At 30.0% G+C, this 16,434-nt stretch overlaps 2 protein-coding genes across 3 annotated transcripts in view; both read right to left on the bottom strand.

Moving 5' to 3' along the window:
- The window catches only part of LOC106684928 (pyrokinin-1 receptor), a 252,524-nt gene extending 251,464 nt beyond the window's left edge, over positions 1 to 1,060 (bottom strand). The window contains exon 1 of the mRNA XM_014427306.2: positions 994 to 1,060. The gene's annotated coding sequence lies outside the window, so the exon portion shown is untranslated. The remainder of the gene's footprint in view (positions 1 to 993) is intronic.
- A 10,934-nt stretch (positions 1,061 to 11,994) lies between these two features.
- On the bottom strand, positions 11,995 to 16,394 carry PIG-O (phosphatidylinositol glycan anchor biosynthesis class O). 2 transcript variants are annotated; one of them, XM_024358594.2, is made up of 2 exons: positions 15,978 to 16,117; positions 11,995 to 15,864 (listed from the first exon to the last, which is right to left on the bottom strand). In XM_024358594.2, the coding sequence occupies exon 2, from the start codon at positions 15,722 to 15,724 to the stop codon at positions 13,145 to 13,147; it is 2,580 nt and encodes an 859-aa protein (XP_024214362.1). In that variant the 5' UTR covers positions 15,725 to 15,864; positions 15,978 to 16,117; the 3' UTR covers positions 11,995 to 13,144. The 2 variants fall into 2 exon arrangements, with proteins under 2 accessions (XP_024214362.1, XP_014282805.1); XM_014427319.3 differs by having other exon boundaries at positions 11,995 to 16,394.
- Positions 16,395 to 16,434: the final 40 nt, after the last annotated feature.

Below are 16,434 nucleotides of genomic sequence, written 5' to 3'. Positions count from 1 at the left end.
AATGCCAAAACATGGCAAATTTTATACAAAGGAGATTAATTGTTTGGATATTAGATATGGAGTATCTCCGAAACGCCCATAATAAACATAAATGAATTAAAAACTATTCGGTTTTATTATTAGACCAAAAGGTAGAATAGGAGGATAAAAAAATTCATAATTTTTTTTTATAAAACATATTTCCATCGTCGTTCCAGAAATACATCACTTTTTGTTTTCAGATTCATTTCTAATGTATTTCTTACATTAACCATGTAAGGCCCACCAGGCCGATCAGATATTAAATAAACAAACCAATCAAGATTCATTTATCTGAATTTATAATTTGAATATTTTTTGTAATTTCCCAACCCCACAGATATAATGATTGCTTTACGAAGATATTTAAAAAAATAAAATAAATAGTGGGTTTTTATTTTTTTTGAAAGTGGTCACATTATGACTCTAGAAACGTCGGCTTATGTATCTATGGATAGCAATGTGTCAAAATTAAAACATTTTACTGACTCATATTTAAGAGAAGATATTCTTTTTATCATTATGCATTTATTCACAATAATTTGTAATGTAATTGGGTAAGCCGATCTTGAACAAATGTATTGACAAATTCAGTTCTACAATTTCTTAAATAATTCATAAAATGTTAATTCTTAAAACGAAATGTAAGCAATATTCATAAATTGTACTTTAAAAATTCAAAATTCCTTACAACTTGTTATAAGACTTAAGTTTTAATATTATAAAACTATTATTCTATGTTACATGAATAAACAATTCTACAACTATTCCTATTTTATTATTTATAGGCACATTCGTTTTTATTTGACTAAATATATTTTTTAATATCTTAGGTTGAATCTTCAACATAATTGAATTTTTTTTTCATTTTCGTCCCATTTAATTGAATCAAACTCCAAAAATTTTTTTTTTTTATTTTATATGAATAATTTTAATAACTAAATTTTCAAGTACTATATATGAATGAAGGCATACCCCACGGACTCGCAGAAGCAGATAGCCCAGGTTGGGGTACAAGCTACACACTCACTGCACGACTAACACTGAGCGTCCAGAGGCAAAGCTTCAACCCCTCCGCTCGTACCCCCACCTCCACAACAGGTGGCGTCCGAGCTGGACCGAAATCCAGATTCCACTCATTTATTGTGAATAATTCCTTTTGTTTGTAACATCCACGTTCATAAAATTATCTTATTAAATATAAAATTTGTGTGCATACCATGTGAAATAAATAAATAAAAATAGCTGCATACATCATCCTACAGACTCCTAAGATGCGTGTAACACATTTCAAGTGACAAAAAAATCTAAAAATCAGAATTTAGAGAAATTCTATATCAAAAGTTTAAAACAAACTAAACAAAAATTATTGTAGATTTCCAAGCAGCCACCAAAAGCTTTGTAAAAATATATTGACATTATTTTGATTCTGACCCTAAACATCTTAATAAGCACAAAAGTATGGTCCTGATCGATGTGGAGAAGGCTTTCGATCACATTTGGTACCATGATCTTTTTAATAATATAAACCCATAAGTTCTAAAATACCTAATTTTAAAAATAAATTCCTACTTAAACAATAGAAAGTTTTTAACAGATAAACATTTGAGTTCTCCTTGGGACCTTAAGAACAGCTCTACTTCGAGCCCGCACTTTTGCCAATGTATTTTTGTTTCACTTAACAATATATGGAATATAAAGTAAGTAGAAGTATTGCAATCATGAAAAATTTTGAATACGAGTTTTCGACGAAAATAAACTACTGTTTCCAAATAACCTAGTTTCACAAAATGGTCTTTGTGTGAACAGCGTAACTGAAAAATAGCAAGTCGCACGAAACTGAAATTACATATATAGGGCAAGTGTATGCCAGGGATGTTACTGAAACATTTTCGTTAAAATCTACTAACCGTAAGTACCACTTTAGAGAATAGATTTTACATTTTTTATTATTTTTTCAAATACAGCGCAAAACAATTTTCAGTAAATTAACGTAAAATTAAGTAATTTTTAAAACTAGATAAGTGTTGTCCTCAGAGAAATAGTCTAACAAAATTTAAAAATATTTCTATAAAGTACCTTTAATTGAGCTTATTTGAAATAAATAACAAGTTCTCATTGTTAGCAATAATGAAAAATGGATAAATACAAAATATTAAAGAATTTTAAGAGTAACTAAAGGAGTTAAAAGAAAAATTAGAGGGTGAGTTTGAATCGGAAAAATCGAGACCACCCGATCTCTCCCGATCGCATTCACCAAGCCCTGTATATATTCTTTTATTAAACTGTTGTGTTTTTGGCAGGAACAAAGTTGATATTCGTTACTTTAACCCCAAGAAACCCTGAAATACGGATTTTTATTGAAAGTTATGTGAATTTTTATAATATTAATCAAATTTAAAAACAAAATACAATATTTCCACGACGTGCAGTTGAAGCAGCGCTTTATATTTTCTCATAAAGTGAAAACCCTTAAACCATTCTACTTTTTTTATTGGCACAATAGGCGCTTATAGCTGCCCCCGCTCAACCAGTCTTACACAGAATTCTATCTTCTGCTATGTTTATGTTAATATCTAGCTTTCAGAGGTCATATCTAACGTTGTTCCGTCACGTTATTGGTCTACATTTTGAGCGCTCTCCATATGGACCATACATATATAATGTTCTGGCTACTCTTGTATCGTTCATCCTCAAGAAATGACCTAATCATTTTAGATGCCGTATTTTTATATTAAAAATAGTCACTTTTACTCCCTGATAAATCAAGTATATTTCTTTGTTAATCCTCATTTTCCATCACTAGTACGATCCGAGGATCCATTTAAGAACTTTTCTTTAAAATCTGAACATTTTTTCTGCAGCAGATTTGTTGAATGTTCATATCTCACTTGCATACGTTATAACGGGTCTAAAATAGTTTTACACAAGAATATTTATTAACTAGCTGACCCGGAAATGGTTAGCTATTTCTATATTTGAGGATATAAATACATTTAATGAGCACACTTGCTAGCTTGATATAAATTATTATATTTAGTTAAAATAAAACATTTACAAATACTTTATTATTATGGTTTAGTAAAATAAATTGAACCAATATTCAACACTACTCAACCAATCTACACCAAACCATGGTCGTGTTTTATAGCTATATAAAGTGCAAAGATCACAAACCGAATCTAATTAAACAAGTTAGAACTGGAGATATAAAATAAAACGTTTGAATTTTTTCTTAATTTGAAAGCGATACTTCGCCCTTATAATGACGAATATAATTTATATGAAATATAAATTTAGTTGATATAGACTGAAGGAGCAGACAATCAGCTTTTCAATGGTTAAGTTAATGAAGAAATTGGATAAAATTAAGAGGAGTCATGAAGGATTATATGAACAATAGTCAACAGAAGAAAAAAAAAATCCTCTAAAATCAAGGTGAAAATTTTTTAATTTTCTTGAAAAATATTATTTAGCAGTTTGATACGAAGCTAAAAACTAATATGATTTCCTTTTTCCTAAACAAAAATTTTTATGACAGAGAAAAGTTTGAAAAAAAAAAATCGGATCAGGAATTCAAAAAGTTTATTGTGAACAAAAATTCAACAATTAATTTATATTTGTTAAATATTTTTATTCATTTATTAACTATGACAGGTCTTATATAGCATTATCTAGGTGGTTCTACTCAGCAGTCTACTTGCTTGAGCAGAGCAAAGTGTGCTTTGTTTCCAGTAGTAATCTTGCTCTTATTTCCACATCTTCATGAATTAAAGATCATAAGAGGCTAAAATTATTGACCACTTCAAACCTTTAATGAGGGTGTACAGGTTTCTTAATCATTAATATCATTATTTTATATTTTCTCTCATTCACTTTGAGAGCAACACATCGACCTTCAACTTGATGAATTCTTGCTTCATGCTGGTAACTGATCTTTCTATGACCACTACATTCTCAGCATATGCCAATATCTGGATCATCTTAGTAGGTAGTTCCACCTAAATCTTATTCAAATCGCTCCCCATTACTTAGGTGAACGATATTAAATAAAAAGGAGCTAATCAGTCTCCTTGTCTAATCGTATTTCTTACTTGAAAAGTCCATTCGTAATTTTTTAGTAAGCATTCATTCTGCATCAGTTTTCCTGCGGACGGTTGAATCTTGAACTTTTTCTTTCACGGCGAATTTGGATGTTTCCATTCCATACTCAGCCGTTTACTCTCCGGCTCGTAATGATAGATCTGTTTCGTCACCAGTAATAACCCTGCTTAAGAAGTTGTCCTATTCGTTGATATAGCGATCCAAAAATTTTGGCAGGTGTACAAGCGCGTTGGTTTATGCAACTGTGTGAGTTGCTTTGGGACCCATTTTTCACAAACTTTATGAAACCCAAGTCTGTTGTGGATGAATTCGTAGGTAGAACCGTGACTAATCGGCAGACGATGTGCCACCTCGTCAATAGTTACTCGTCTGTCTAAGAGCACCATTTCACGTGAACGCTCAATGTTTTCTTCATTTGTGGCCGTCCTGCTCATTCATCGTGCGTAAAACTTGAGCTACCATTTTTGAATTTTTCTATCCATTCGTAGACAGTCCGTTGTGGTAAAACACTGTTTCCTTACTGTACTGAAAGTCTTCGAAGAATTTCGGCCTCTAATATGCCTTCCGAACACAAAAAACGGATAACTGAACGTTGCTCTTCTTTAGTGCAAATAGAAATCGAAGCAGCCATGATTTACAGCACGACAGCGATAACAAAACTAACCTAGCAGCTTGAAACTTGCATAAACAAAACAACAAATAATCAAAGCATAAGTCATCAACGCAAAACGACAGTGCTACCAACATAAACAAAAATATAACAAAATTGTAGATAAATATTGACTTATCCTCGTGTATACAACAAATAAATATCTTATGAGAAAATAAATTTTGACAATCGCTCGCGAATCGTTTGCCGAAAGGAGTCTAAGAATACTACCTTCGGAAGCTAAGATAGAGCAATTTCGATTCGCCACAAAAAGTGGTTACATCATGGTCGACGGCAGAAATGACGACAATTCTGATAAACTTTCATCAACCTACAAAGTTGAGATATAAGACAAAGAGATTACGGGTGTTTTAAAGAAGGGAACGATACAACTGCCTGAATTTAATATTGTGTAGCAAAACAAAGTCGAGGAATTTATGAAATAAGGTAGCTTACAGAAAAAACTTTTTATAGTTTTTAGTCAAAAAGATGTTAATGTTAAATTAGAGATCGGAGGACTGGATAAGATAATAAATAGATATTCACAGTATATGTTTTGAAATATGCATTTTCTCCCAAGTTAAATTAACTATATCAGAGGCCATAGAACAATATAAACGTAAAAAGGCTTTCTCAGGAGGATCCAATGCTGAAACCAAGACGATTTGGAACTATATGTAATTTAATGTAAATACTTGAAAGCTTTCACGCAGAGAGACGGGACCTTGAGGAGTAAGGTAATATCGATAATATCATTGGTAAATCGGGATTCTGAAATTGGTCGGCTAAACGCCGAAATATCATGCAGGAATCAGAATGTTTTATTATATTTGCTGTATGAAGATATGTCTCGTCTGAAACATAAACCCGAACCTAAAAGGTTCGTGTTTTAGGGTGAATCTGAGGAAAACTAGTCATTTTTAAAATTTTTAATTTAGTAAGTAGAAAGCTTTCTATATACTTATTATTATTTTATTCTAGTCATATATAGAAATAATATTGTAAATTAATTGCGAACTCATGGTAAATGACGTATGGAATACTGAGAGAAAAGCGAGAATGTTATTTGTCGGTGTCCCTAGCTCATAAACAATAAAAACAGTTCTCAAATCTACTTGATGATGCCTATTGGTCGACAGAATTTTGACATGCCACAGAAGTAACATTACCAGTCCATATATTTTATATATGGAATCATTTAATCTAGTACTGGTTGATGTACGACATGTCACAATTAAACTCAGTATTTCATAAATACTACATATTAAACAGCTTATATTACTGTTAGTATACACTATCATAGGGCGAATACACAAACTTGGGTTCATAAGATTTGTCATCAAGTCTGCCTTAGGAATACTCCCTGGAGATTTAATGACGTTAGAACAACTAGGTTTACCTAAATGTTTATTTATTTAGCTTCCTTCATGGCCGAGTTCAGTTCCAGTTCCTCTTCGCTATCGCTTAGAAATATCATATCATTAAAGAAGGATGAAAAGAGGCCGTCTATATCAGGGGTGGCCAACTTTTCTACGTATAAGCTCTACTTTTTACCTTAAAATTGTTTCGCCATCGACTTATTGTCATAGGCGTAGTCTAAGGGGGAAGAAGGGGAAAGAAGGGGTGTGAAATGCATACTATGTTTATACACTGTGTTTCAGTATAAGGTGTATTCCAGCGAATATTAAACAACATTTATTATTCACCGTTGTGCAAAAATAATCGAGTTCCCATTCTTCATGGAAGTGATGTTTTGGATTTTTTCGGTCTACTACTCATGTTCATGGGTATACTGGAACGAAAAGAAATGTGACAATTTAAAGAATAAATATTGAATTAAATATTTTCCTAGAGAATTCAAAAGCTCCTGAACTGCGGTAATTATCTCCTTTACGTTGAAAGAAATGATAATAATATTGTATATTACGATCGAGAACAGCAATTCAAGTATATTAATATCTAATACAGATATATTCAAATTTACAAGAAGTATGTTAAAGTTGCAATATATTTATTACGGTTCACAGTACTGACTTCTTAATTTAGAATAATTTACAATAATAGAATTATTGTTATTATTAATATATTTGTAATACTGTCTCATATTATTCTCTCAGTGTAATGATCACAGTTTAGAGATTTGTTACCGAGAATGTTCACTTATCAAGTAAATATATAGGTAAGACAAGCAATTTAATTTAAAACAAGGAAAAGGTAATTGCATTTTAAACAGAAGAAAAAATGAAACTCAACGTGGTCACCAAGTATAAATAATATTGATTAATAATAATACTGTTAAAACGAAAGAAAAGGAGCTACCACATGACACTACCAAACATTCAAGCAAACTGACTCTGTTCTTCGATGAATCGAGTCGTAACTGTTGCGTCCGGAGACAAGTGTAACACAGAAGTCAAAAGGGGTTGTGCTGGATGGGCAGAGATCACAGTGTCAAGCTGACAGAGTTCTAGGAATTCCCAGAATGCATTAAACTATTTTTACAAAATTTTGTCTTCTACAATCGCTTCAAAGTCCATGGTACATTATACCCCAGACAATGGAGCGATCAACGATGGACCAAAATTGGTCTCGCGACCGACTTAAAAATTAATAAGTTAATATAAAATGAAACTATGTCACTCAAATTATAAACTGTATAATTAAAAAAATTATTGAACAGAATTTAAACAGATATACAACAGTTGAAAATTTGCCCAGCAGAAGAAATTAAAGTTCTAATTAATAATTGCTTGACCAGTCTGTGGAAGTAATTCTCATTTTACTTTCAGCATCTGGACAAGTCGAAATACGAATAGATAAGGAACTCTTTTGAGATTGAAATACGTGATTATACTACCTTTCTGACTGGAGAGAAAGAAATGGGAATTGAGTTATATTGTGAAAGATTTGACAAGAAAATAATATTGTTACGTATGAGCTAGGAGTCAAGAAAGAGATTCCTGCTTAAATAAACAATTTTATAGTCATTTGTGACATTCACTAATGTGAAACTGGTTTTCTTACAGTGACTGTTTTAAAGGTAAAGTATCGATCTAGTTTATAGAAATTTATGAGAATAGTGACATATTCAATGATACTAAGGTTTGTGAAAATTTTGTATAGACTTTTGGATTCTATTCTGATTAACTATGTTAGAGTTTTGTGTTTAGTGTTCTTTTTCTATATTATGATGTACTTTACTAAATCAATTAAATCTAATACCACTTCCGAAAGCCTGTGGCAATTTTTATGATACTAAAAAATAAGTATTCATTAGTAGATGCAGTATAAACCTCAGTCCACTCATCTTTCTTTTCATATTCAAGAGATTCAAATACAGCGCAGCAAAAAAAGCTTAACTTTGAAACATTCATAAGGCAGCCACTACACCTAATGTTTCAAAAATCGAAAATTAAAGCATGACAACAGAAGATAAAGGTAGTGGGAATGAATAGGATTACGGAAAATTTTTACTTCAAAATTGAAGGATTTCACAACTACCGGAATATAGACTACACAAAACGTAGACGCTGTAACCTGCCAAATGGACGAAATTGGAAGGTAGGTTCTGCCTAAGCATGAACCTTATAGTTTTGTTAAATTTTGAATAAAAAAATAATGAAAATTGATGTACTCGGTTTTAATTACAGCCAGTAACTTTTCTAATCTAATCTAGCACATTAGGAGAAAAATCGTAGATGAATCAGTGAGTAATCATAAAAGGAGTCTAAATTACATATTTCAATGAAGGGGAATCTTCCCCCTCCCCCCAAAATCCGAATAATCCTCTTCCAAGAGATCTAATTGTCATCCTCACTAATACAATATAAAATGGATCTATACATTCTTTGTTGTATGTAGACCAAAAAAAAATATTCTTTATCTATCTAGGGATTTTTGTTTGTTCTCTTATTTAGAAGTCCCCTCACATTAAGACCGTACAAAAATATGGTTTCTTAAAAAATTTTCTGTTTTCAAAAATTTGTTGTATGTTACACTATACATTTCTTACTATAAATAATTATAATCTTATCACAAGAATAATAAACCATAACTATGACTAATGTGGTTTTGCTGAACCATCCGATAAGGAGACTAGTTCGCAATGCTATCTTTGGGGTATTTTATGAACTAACAATGGCTACTGTAGTCTGATTAGTCAATTCCATTACTTTTTTTTTTAACCTGAAAAATTTCTGGAACTGACGGACATTCACTAGTTTAAACTGGTGAATTATAATTTTTCTATTTTCAAGATCTGACAATTATAAATTTAATTACACATTTAAATTTAACATGAAAGGAATATGGTCCGGGTGCGGTCAAGAAAAACTCAAATAGTAGAAATATACTAATTTAATGAGCCAATGTGGGGCGAAACGTTGGCTCATTAAATTAGTATATTTCTACTATTTGAGTTTTTCTTGACCGCACCCGGACCATATTCCTTTCATCTTCACACACGGTCAATCAATAATCTTCCATTAAATTTAACATATTTTTACTAAGTAAGTTATATGAAAATAAAAATTGCTGGTGAGACCACCCACTTTTCTAACCGCTTTGCAATATTACAATACTGTGAAAATTGTTCACTGTATCTTCACTAGTTTATGTTCCTTAAACATTTTTTTAGGCTAGTAGGCAATCTAATTATCTTTCAAATGTTCGGGTATTTTTTGAACTACTCGAAAAACTAATAAAAAATGGACCTGTGAAAAAGTTTAAAAATTCTTCTAAAACTATGAGTAAAAATTGTTCAATACCAATAAACTGTATCCTTGCTAATAATGGACCCACTTATATCTATTTCTTTCTCTCTTTTTTTTGTGTATGTGTGAATTGTTGAGAATTAAATTGCCTTTCAAAATATTCCTAACAATTTTTCATAAAATTGTACATTTCTTGAGTCATGTATGTGCAGATAAAATTTACAGTTTGTCGTAACTTTCATTCCTAATTTTTCCGGACATGTACAGCGGATCATTACAGATCTTTAAGAACACTTATGACAAGTTTTATCAATAGCTTTAGAGCTAATTTAGCATTAAAGTCTGTTCAGAAAAAGTTTTTTTTTTCGACTTTTATATAAATTGTACAATTTGAGAACATGCATAAGAGGTCAAAATCATATAAATTAAATATTTCTTGATTTTTTTTTATCTGGGTTATTTGGTTTTTTCACACTTTTATTTTTTATTAGTTTTACAATAGTAAAATGTTCCTCACACCTTTTGGACCATTGGTCCATCTTCAGGAGTTGATTCTAAAAATGTTTACAAAGTATTATTTATAATTGTATATAATTTGTACATTTAAAGTTTATTAACCATCTTGAAAAACAATCAAATTTATTTTCTTTACAATTAACTTTTTTATTATTTATAATTTGAAAACATTATTTTTAAAAAAAAAAATCAAACACCCTTAAAACTTCTCGTATTTTTGATTTGTGAATTGGATGATGTTTCACATTATTACTCTCCATTTTGAAACATTTCAAGTTTCAAAAGTTTGAAAATGGACAAGAATTACTGTACACTAATATCTTGTATACACTACAAAAAATAATGTATACTATTATTTTGAATATTTACATTTCATAGTAAATTCCTCTTAGGTTTATAGATTGTTATAGATGTTTGTTTTTTTTTGTACTGACCCATGTACCCTATGGATTGTTATTAATGTTTGTTTTTTTTTTACTGACCCATGTACCCTACCTGCCTACCAAGTATTAGGCTTTTGTTTACTTATGTTCTTTGTTTCTATTTCAGTTTATCTGCATTTTTGATAAGTTTTTAAAAATCTATTTTACTGATTGTCAGTGAAATCTGTGCCTACTTTTCCCATGTCTATTTTAGAATTTTCAGCTATATGTTTTTTCATATATATTGCTTCTAACATTTTTCTTGTTCTATAGTTTTCTGCTTTATCTATTATTTTTTCAAAATGGTTAATAAATTTCAGATATAAAAATTGTATACAATAATAAATAGCACTTTATTTCTATTTTTAGCATCAATACTGGAAGATGGACAGACTGTCTAAAATCCTGGGAGGAATAATTTATTAATGTAAAATTAATAAAAAATAAAATGTAAGAAGTTTACTAAATAATCCAAATAGAAAAAAAAATAGGAAATATCACAAATTGGTGCCTTCGAAAAAGAAAATTACATAATATAATATACAAAATAAGTCACACCTTCTGATAATTGTGGCACAGACACATTAGGAAAAATGGTCGAAAATTAGTTTTTTAACTCAGAGTACTCACTCTAAAATACATACATATGTTAAAAACTGCATATCAAAAATATGTTCCCATTACAATACATTCTTTACCTTTACTTTATTTTTTTTAATTGAGCATCTAGTAAGAAAAAGACTATGAAAGGGGAAAAAAATCTAATCAGGTGTGTGAAGATGTCATGTCTATCGATTCTCTAAGATAATTTTCATTTTAATGGAAATATTAAAACAATGTAAAATTTAAAAAAAGAGGAGAATAAAACAAATTAGTACAAAACGATTTATACCCTCTAACAATACTGATTTTATTTAAAACATTTACATAGATGAACTCATTTAACTTTGAGATTTACGAGATACTGCCTTCTGTGTGGCTGGGCCTTTAGTTTTGATTTTTAACTAACCAATGTGCATGATTGTAAGTAAAAATAATACTATAAGCTAACTAATATAAGTTCCAAAAGGTTTAATTAAAAATTCAGCAACTATTCGTAAAATTTCTGTACCCAAAGAAAAAACGATAATGAAATATGAATTCTTAAAATTACACTAATAAACTATCTTTTAGTAATTTTTTTTAAGGTACAGACATTAAAAAAATATATTATTCGTAGAAATATAAATTTAAGTTTGCCAATTAGTTTTAACCTTATCACACCAACAATCAGCTGAGATTTCAAATATTTAATTTATTTATTATCATTATATCCATCTTTTTTTCTTATCAATAATGTACTTTAATACTTATCTGCCTACCTTTTCTTATGTTAAAGGGTCAAAGTTTAAATAAAAAAACAAACAAAAACAAGTTTTGAATTAAAATGGAAAATTCTTTGGTAATTTATTTTTCATGAGAAAATTTATTTTCAGTTAAGATAATTGTAAACATGAAGACAATAGTGAGTTGTAAGCTTTCAAATTATCTATTAATGAGCTTGCGTGTAATAGAAAATAAACACAAACTGAAATCCATATAAAAAAATCTTTTTATAAAACAAATATTATTTCAGGCTAATGGATTCATCCTGCTGTTGAATAAAATCATCTAATATAAAGCTAAAAATGCATTTTTTTTTTCTTTCTTATAACTACACCAGGCAGGTTACTAATGTAATTGAGTAAAATAATTGATAATCAGGTCACTTAAAGTTATAATTCAAACAGCAATATATAATTGAAAAATCAACAAAAAGTGTTACAAACAGTTATGTTAATCGAAAAAACAAACATTATATTTCATCCAAAGTATTTAAGAATTAATTACATTTTTTTTTTTTTTTTTTATGACTTTACTGTTATTAAACACAAATTATTTAATTGATTCCAAAGAAATGTGAAAAACATTCTCATAACTTAAAAATAAATAAATTATTAATAAATGTTTAATTTAAATACTGAAATCGAGCATTTACAAACCGATTCTAATAATACACAATATTGGACAAAAGATTGTTTAACAATCACATAAATTAAATTCTACAATCCTTATATTTTATTAATAAATTACCATTAGAAACAAGAATAAATTACTTTATACATTAATATACAGCAACGTAACTATTTTATATAACATTGCTACTATATACAGTGTAAATCTATATAGGCCAATTATTTTAGGTTATGTGGTGAAAATCAAACACTTAATAAAAAATATAGGGAAGGCTAATATTTCTATAGATTGAAAACTAAAACAATAGTGAAATATTTTTTGTAAGGGAGAAATAAATGGGCTAACAAACAAGTACAAACTTATTGCGACACTACAATTCAAAAACTAATATCATTGATAACTGACTTTGATAGCATATAATTATGTTATCTTAGCAGTTATTTACAACCTACTGGCAGTGAAAATAATATAATTAAATAACAAGCTGGGTGGGTAAATAGATTATTAATTTTATTATCACATTTTGACAAGAGGTAATTATGACACTGAAACTGTTTTGTTTATAAAACCTTTAGAGTTATTCCAGCCTACAATATTTAAAAAACTCTCCAAAAAGACGTGATTTCCTTAAATAGCAATTTGTACATTAATCATAAATATGTAAAAAATCTATCACAGTTCAAATACAACAATCTTAGAGCTAATGAACACTTTTAAATCTACATCAGTTAAGGTTTTATTAAGCCTGAATCTATCTCTTTCAACATTTTATTCAATTGGTATGATATCCTTTCCACAAATAAAAACCCAATTAAAAGAAATGGTAACGATATTAAAAAGGCAACTCCTTCAAATATGAACTTGGGAGCAAATATTTTCCATACCATTAAATGCCTAGAATGAATACAGGCAGAAAACATTGACATAAACACTCTAAAACCTGTAAATAAAATATATCTAGCAATTAATGAGAAAATACTATGCAGCCTTATATCATCTTTTAAATAAACTACTATTTCTCCTTTCCTTAAATCAGGGCAATTGGCAACTAAATCAGGCCAAATAATATTCAAAGTGTAAGGCATGATAAACAGCATTGGAAGAAGCAATGCATGGAATAATTGTGAAGCAAAAGTGTTAAGAGTAACTAGAACTCCAGGAAAAAAAGTTGAAGTTATATCTCCAAATATTCCTGCCGAGTCCCATTGAATTGACAGAAATGTTGCTTGGTGACCTGTTCCATAAAAGAAAAGTGAACTAGATAGTGCCCAACACAAAACAGAAAACCAAGGTACAGCCAGGAGACCTCTGTTATTCTCTTTATCAACTTTTACAACTGCTAATATCATTGCTTGTAAAGCTATTGTGATAACCATAATTACCACAACAAGAGCTCTATTTCCTCCAAGAAGAATAGCAAATATCAATGTCACAAATACAGAAATATTAATAAATGTTGCACTATAAACTGTAGCTAGGCCATAAACTATTGGATTTTCTTTATTATAATTATCATAAGTAGGTGTCATCACAGTTTTAAGTTTTTTAAACAGTGTTGGAATGGCATTATCAGGGGCATAATCCCTTTTAACATACACAAATAATGGCTGACGGTAAATAAATGCTAAACACAGGACACTAGTAAAAAATACTATTTCAGGGAACAGATGTAGCTGCCAAGGAAGAAATATTCTTGGTTTTATATCCGGAGGGAGTGAATTAAGAACCCAATAACAACCACAGCACACAACACAAACTGTAGGACAGTAACGTCCTATAAATACTGTAGGAGACAGTCCACACAAATTTCCAAGATTTCGTAAAGATATTCTAACAACTGTAATATATAAGGCTAAACAAAATATTGTTGCAACACAAACTACAGTTTTTGATATGTTTTTATCAGAGACACATTTTGGATACTGTTCTTCACGACACTGCCAATAAAAAAATGACAACCTAACTAATATACTAGTAACAACTGTTAATAGAAAAACTTTACCTCTTACAGAAGAAAGAAAACTTTTTAAGGTTGCATCTTGCCTGCCAGATTTCTTAGAAACAACCTCAGCAGGCTTCATTTCGTAAAATGTAACCCATAATAGACTCAATAAAAGAAAAGAAACCACCGAAGATTCTTGAACAACATAACTATTCGAAAACATAATAATTACTGCAAGTAGGGCAACAAGTCTACTAAAAATACTAAGAGCATCTTTACTTTTACTAAGTTTGTACCAGTTTTCTGCAACAGAATACCAATTAAATACAATAATACATGAAAGAATTCCAATAGAAATAGAACATGTTATAAAGTATAGAGTTAAATCAAAATTTGAAACCAAGTTAAAATAATAAAGAACAAAAGTTGAAATAAATGAAAAGCAAAATCCAATGAAAACAATCCATAAAAAACTTCCTTCCAATATATCTTTGAATAAAGTAGCTTGTAGACCATCTACAAGAATATATCCTAATGCTAAAGTAAGGAACATTAAAACTAAGCCTCTGGACATTGAATAGGTATCAAATTGAATCCAAACACTTTGGCACATTTCTCTCATAGATTTCAGATACTCTCTAGCTTCGTACAAAAAAGTTTCTCTGTCCAAAGTGTTAGAATTAAACTTCAATTTCAGTAAATCATAAGAGTTAAGTAAAGTTTCAACAACATTCTTTGGAAATGGTGACCGATTTCTCGAAGAATAATCTTTGATATATGCAGTTACTTGATTTATATTAGACCACACATCTAATAAAGAACATTTTACACTTTCACTTAAAGTAAGATAAAAAGTTCGACCAAGGTTAGAGTACGGAATAGGTATACCTAACAAATTGGCAAGGGTAGGCACTAAGTCTATTTGATACATTTCTTCTTCCTCCACAAATTGAGAAATAATCTCTTCATTCTTCGAATACAAAAAAAGGGCCGACGTAATTTCATTCGCACTATCACCACCATGGTCTCCATTATCAGTCATGCCATGATCCCCAAAAACAAACAATACTGTAGAATTATCCATTTCAGAAATAACTTCACTAATAACATCATTCATTTCTGTTAACTTTCTTGCCATTTGTGGGTGCTTTGCTCCATACATATGTCCACAATGATCAACACCTAGAAAATGAGCTATTATTATATCCCAGTCTGAAGTTTTCATTTCGGGAAACAAATGTTTCTTAACACCATTATCTACAGTGTCCAAATCCCAAACATTAAATGAAGGATATGGAAAGGCACGATAAAATTTATTGGGATATATTTTTGTCCAAGTATCATCACCCATAAAAACAACTTTCATTCCCTGAGTTCTAAATTGATCTATAATATTATCTTCTTCAATAGCAGTTGTTCCAAAATTATTACCAATATCGATGAATGTTGGAAGACTTCCAGTCGTAAATCCATGTATTCTTTGATAAGTTGTAGTGGGAGGATGTGCTATAAATTTATAAAGGCGTGAATTATTAGGTAACATATCATTGATAATACTCAACTTATTCTGATAGGGCTCTATTTTACTAATGTTATGTACATATTTTACAAAATCATACCTCAAGGCATCTATAATAACTATAATCGCTTTGAGCTTGTGTTTTTCCTTGTTACAGTATTGTACTTGTGCAGTGTTCAAGTCATCAAGTAGTTCATTATCACTAATATTAACACATGACGGAGATAACTTGCAAAAGGCTTTCTTATCAAGAACATTTCTATTAAGAAGAAAGCCTCTAGTAAACAATAATATAGCACAAACTAGAAGATAAGAAAGCCATAGCAAAAATATAACATATCTAACAGATGAACTCATTGTATGGACTTGTTCTGAAAAGGATGTTTCTGGATATGCACCTGTACATTCTCCATACACTTGGTAACAGATAAGATATAAATAAATCACAGAAAAATTAGAAGGCTTTTGTGGTCCATGAGTGACATAACCTTCACAGAAGGTAATTACTTACTAACATTTGAGCAAAATAGTTGAGTGACACACCAATAGGCAGCACT

The sequence above is a fragment of the Halyomorpha halys genome, unplaced genomic scaffold, assembly GCF_000696795.3.
Source record: "Halyomorpha halys isolate HHAL.00 unplaced genomic scaffold, Hhal_1.1 Scaffold629.1, whole genome shotgun sequence".
Classification (NCBI taxonomy): domain Eukaryota; kingdom Metazoa; phylum Arthropoda; class Insecta; order Hemiptera; family Pentatomidae; genus Halyomorpha; species Halyomorpha halys.
This window is presented reverse-complemented; position numbering and strand designations above follow the sequence as displayed.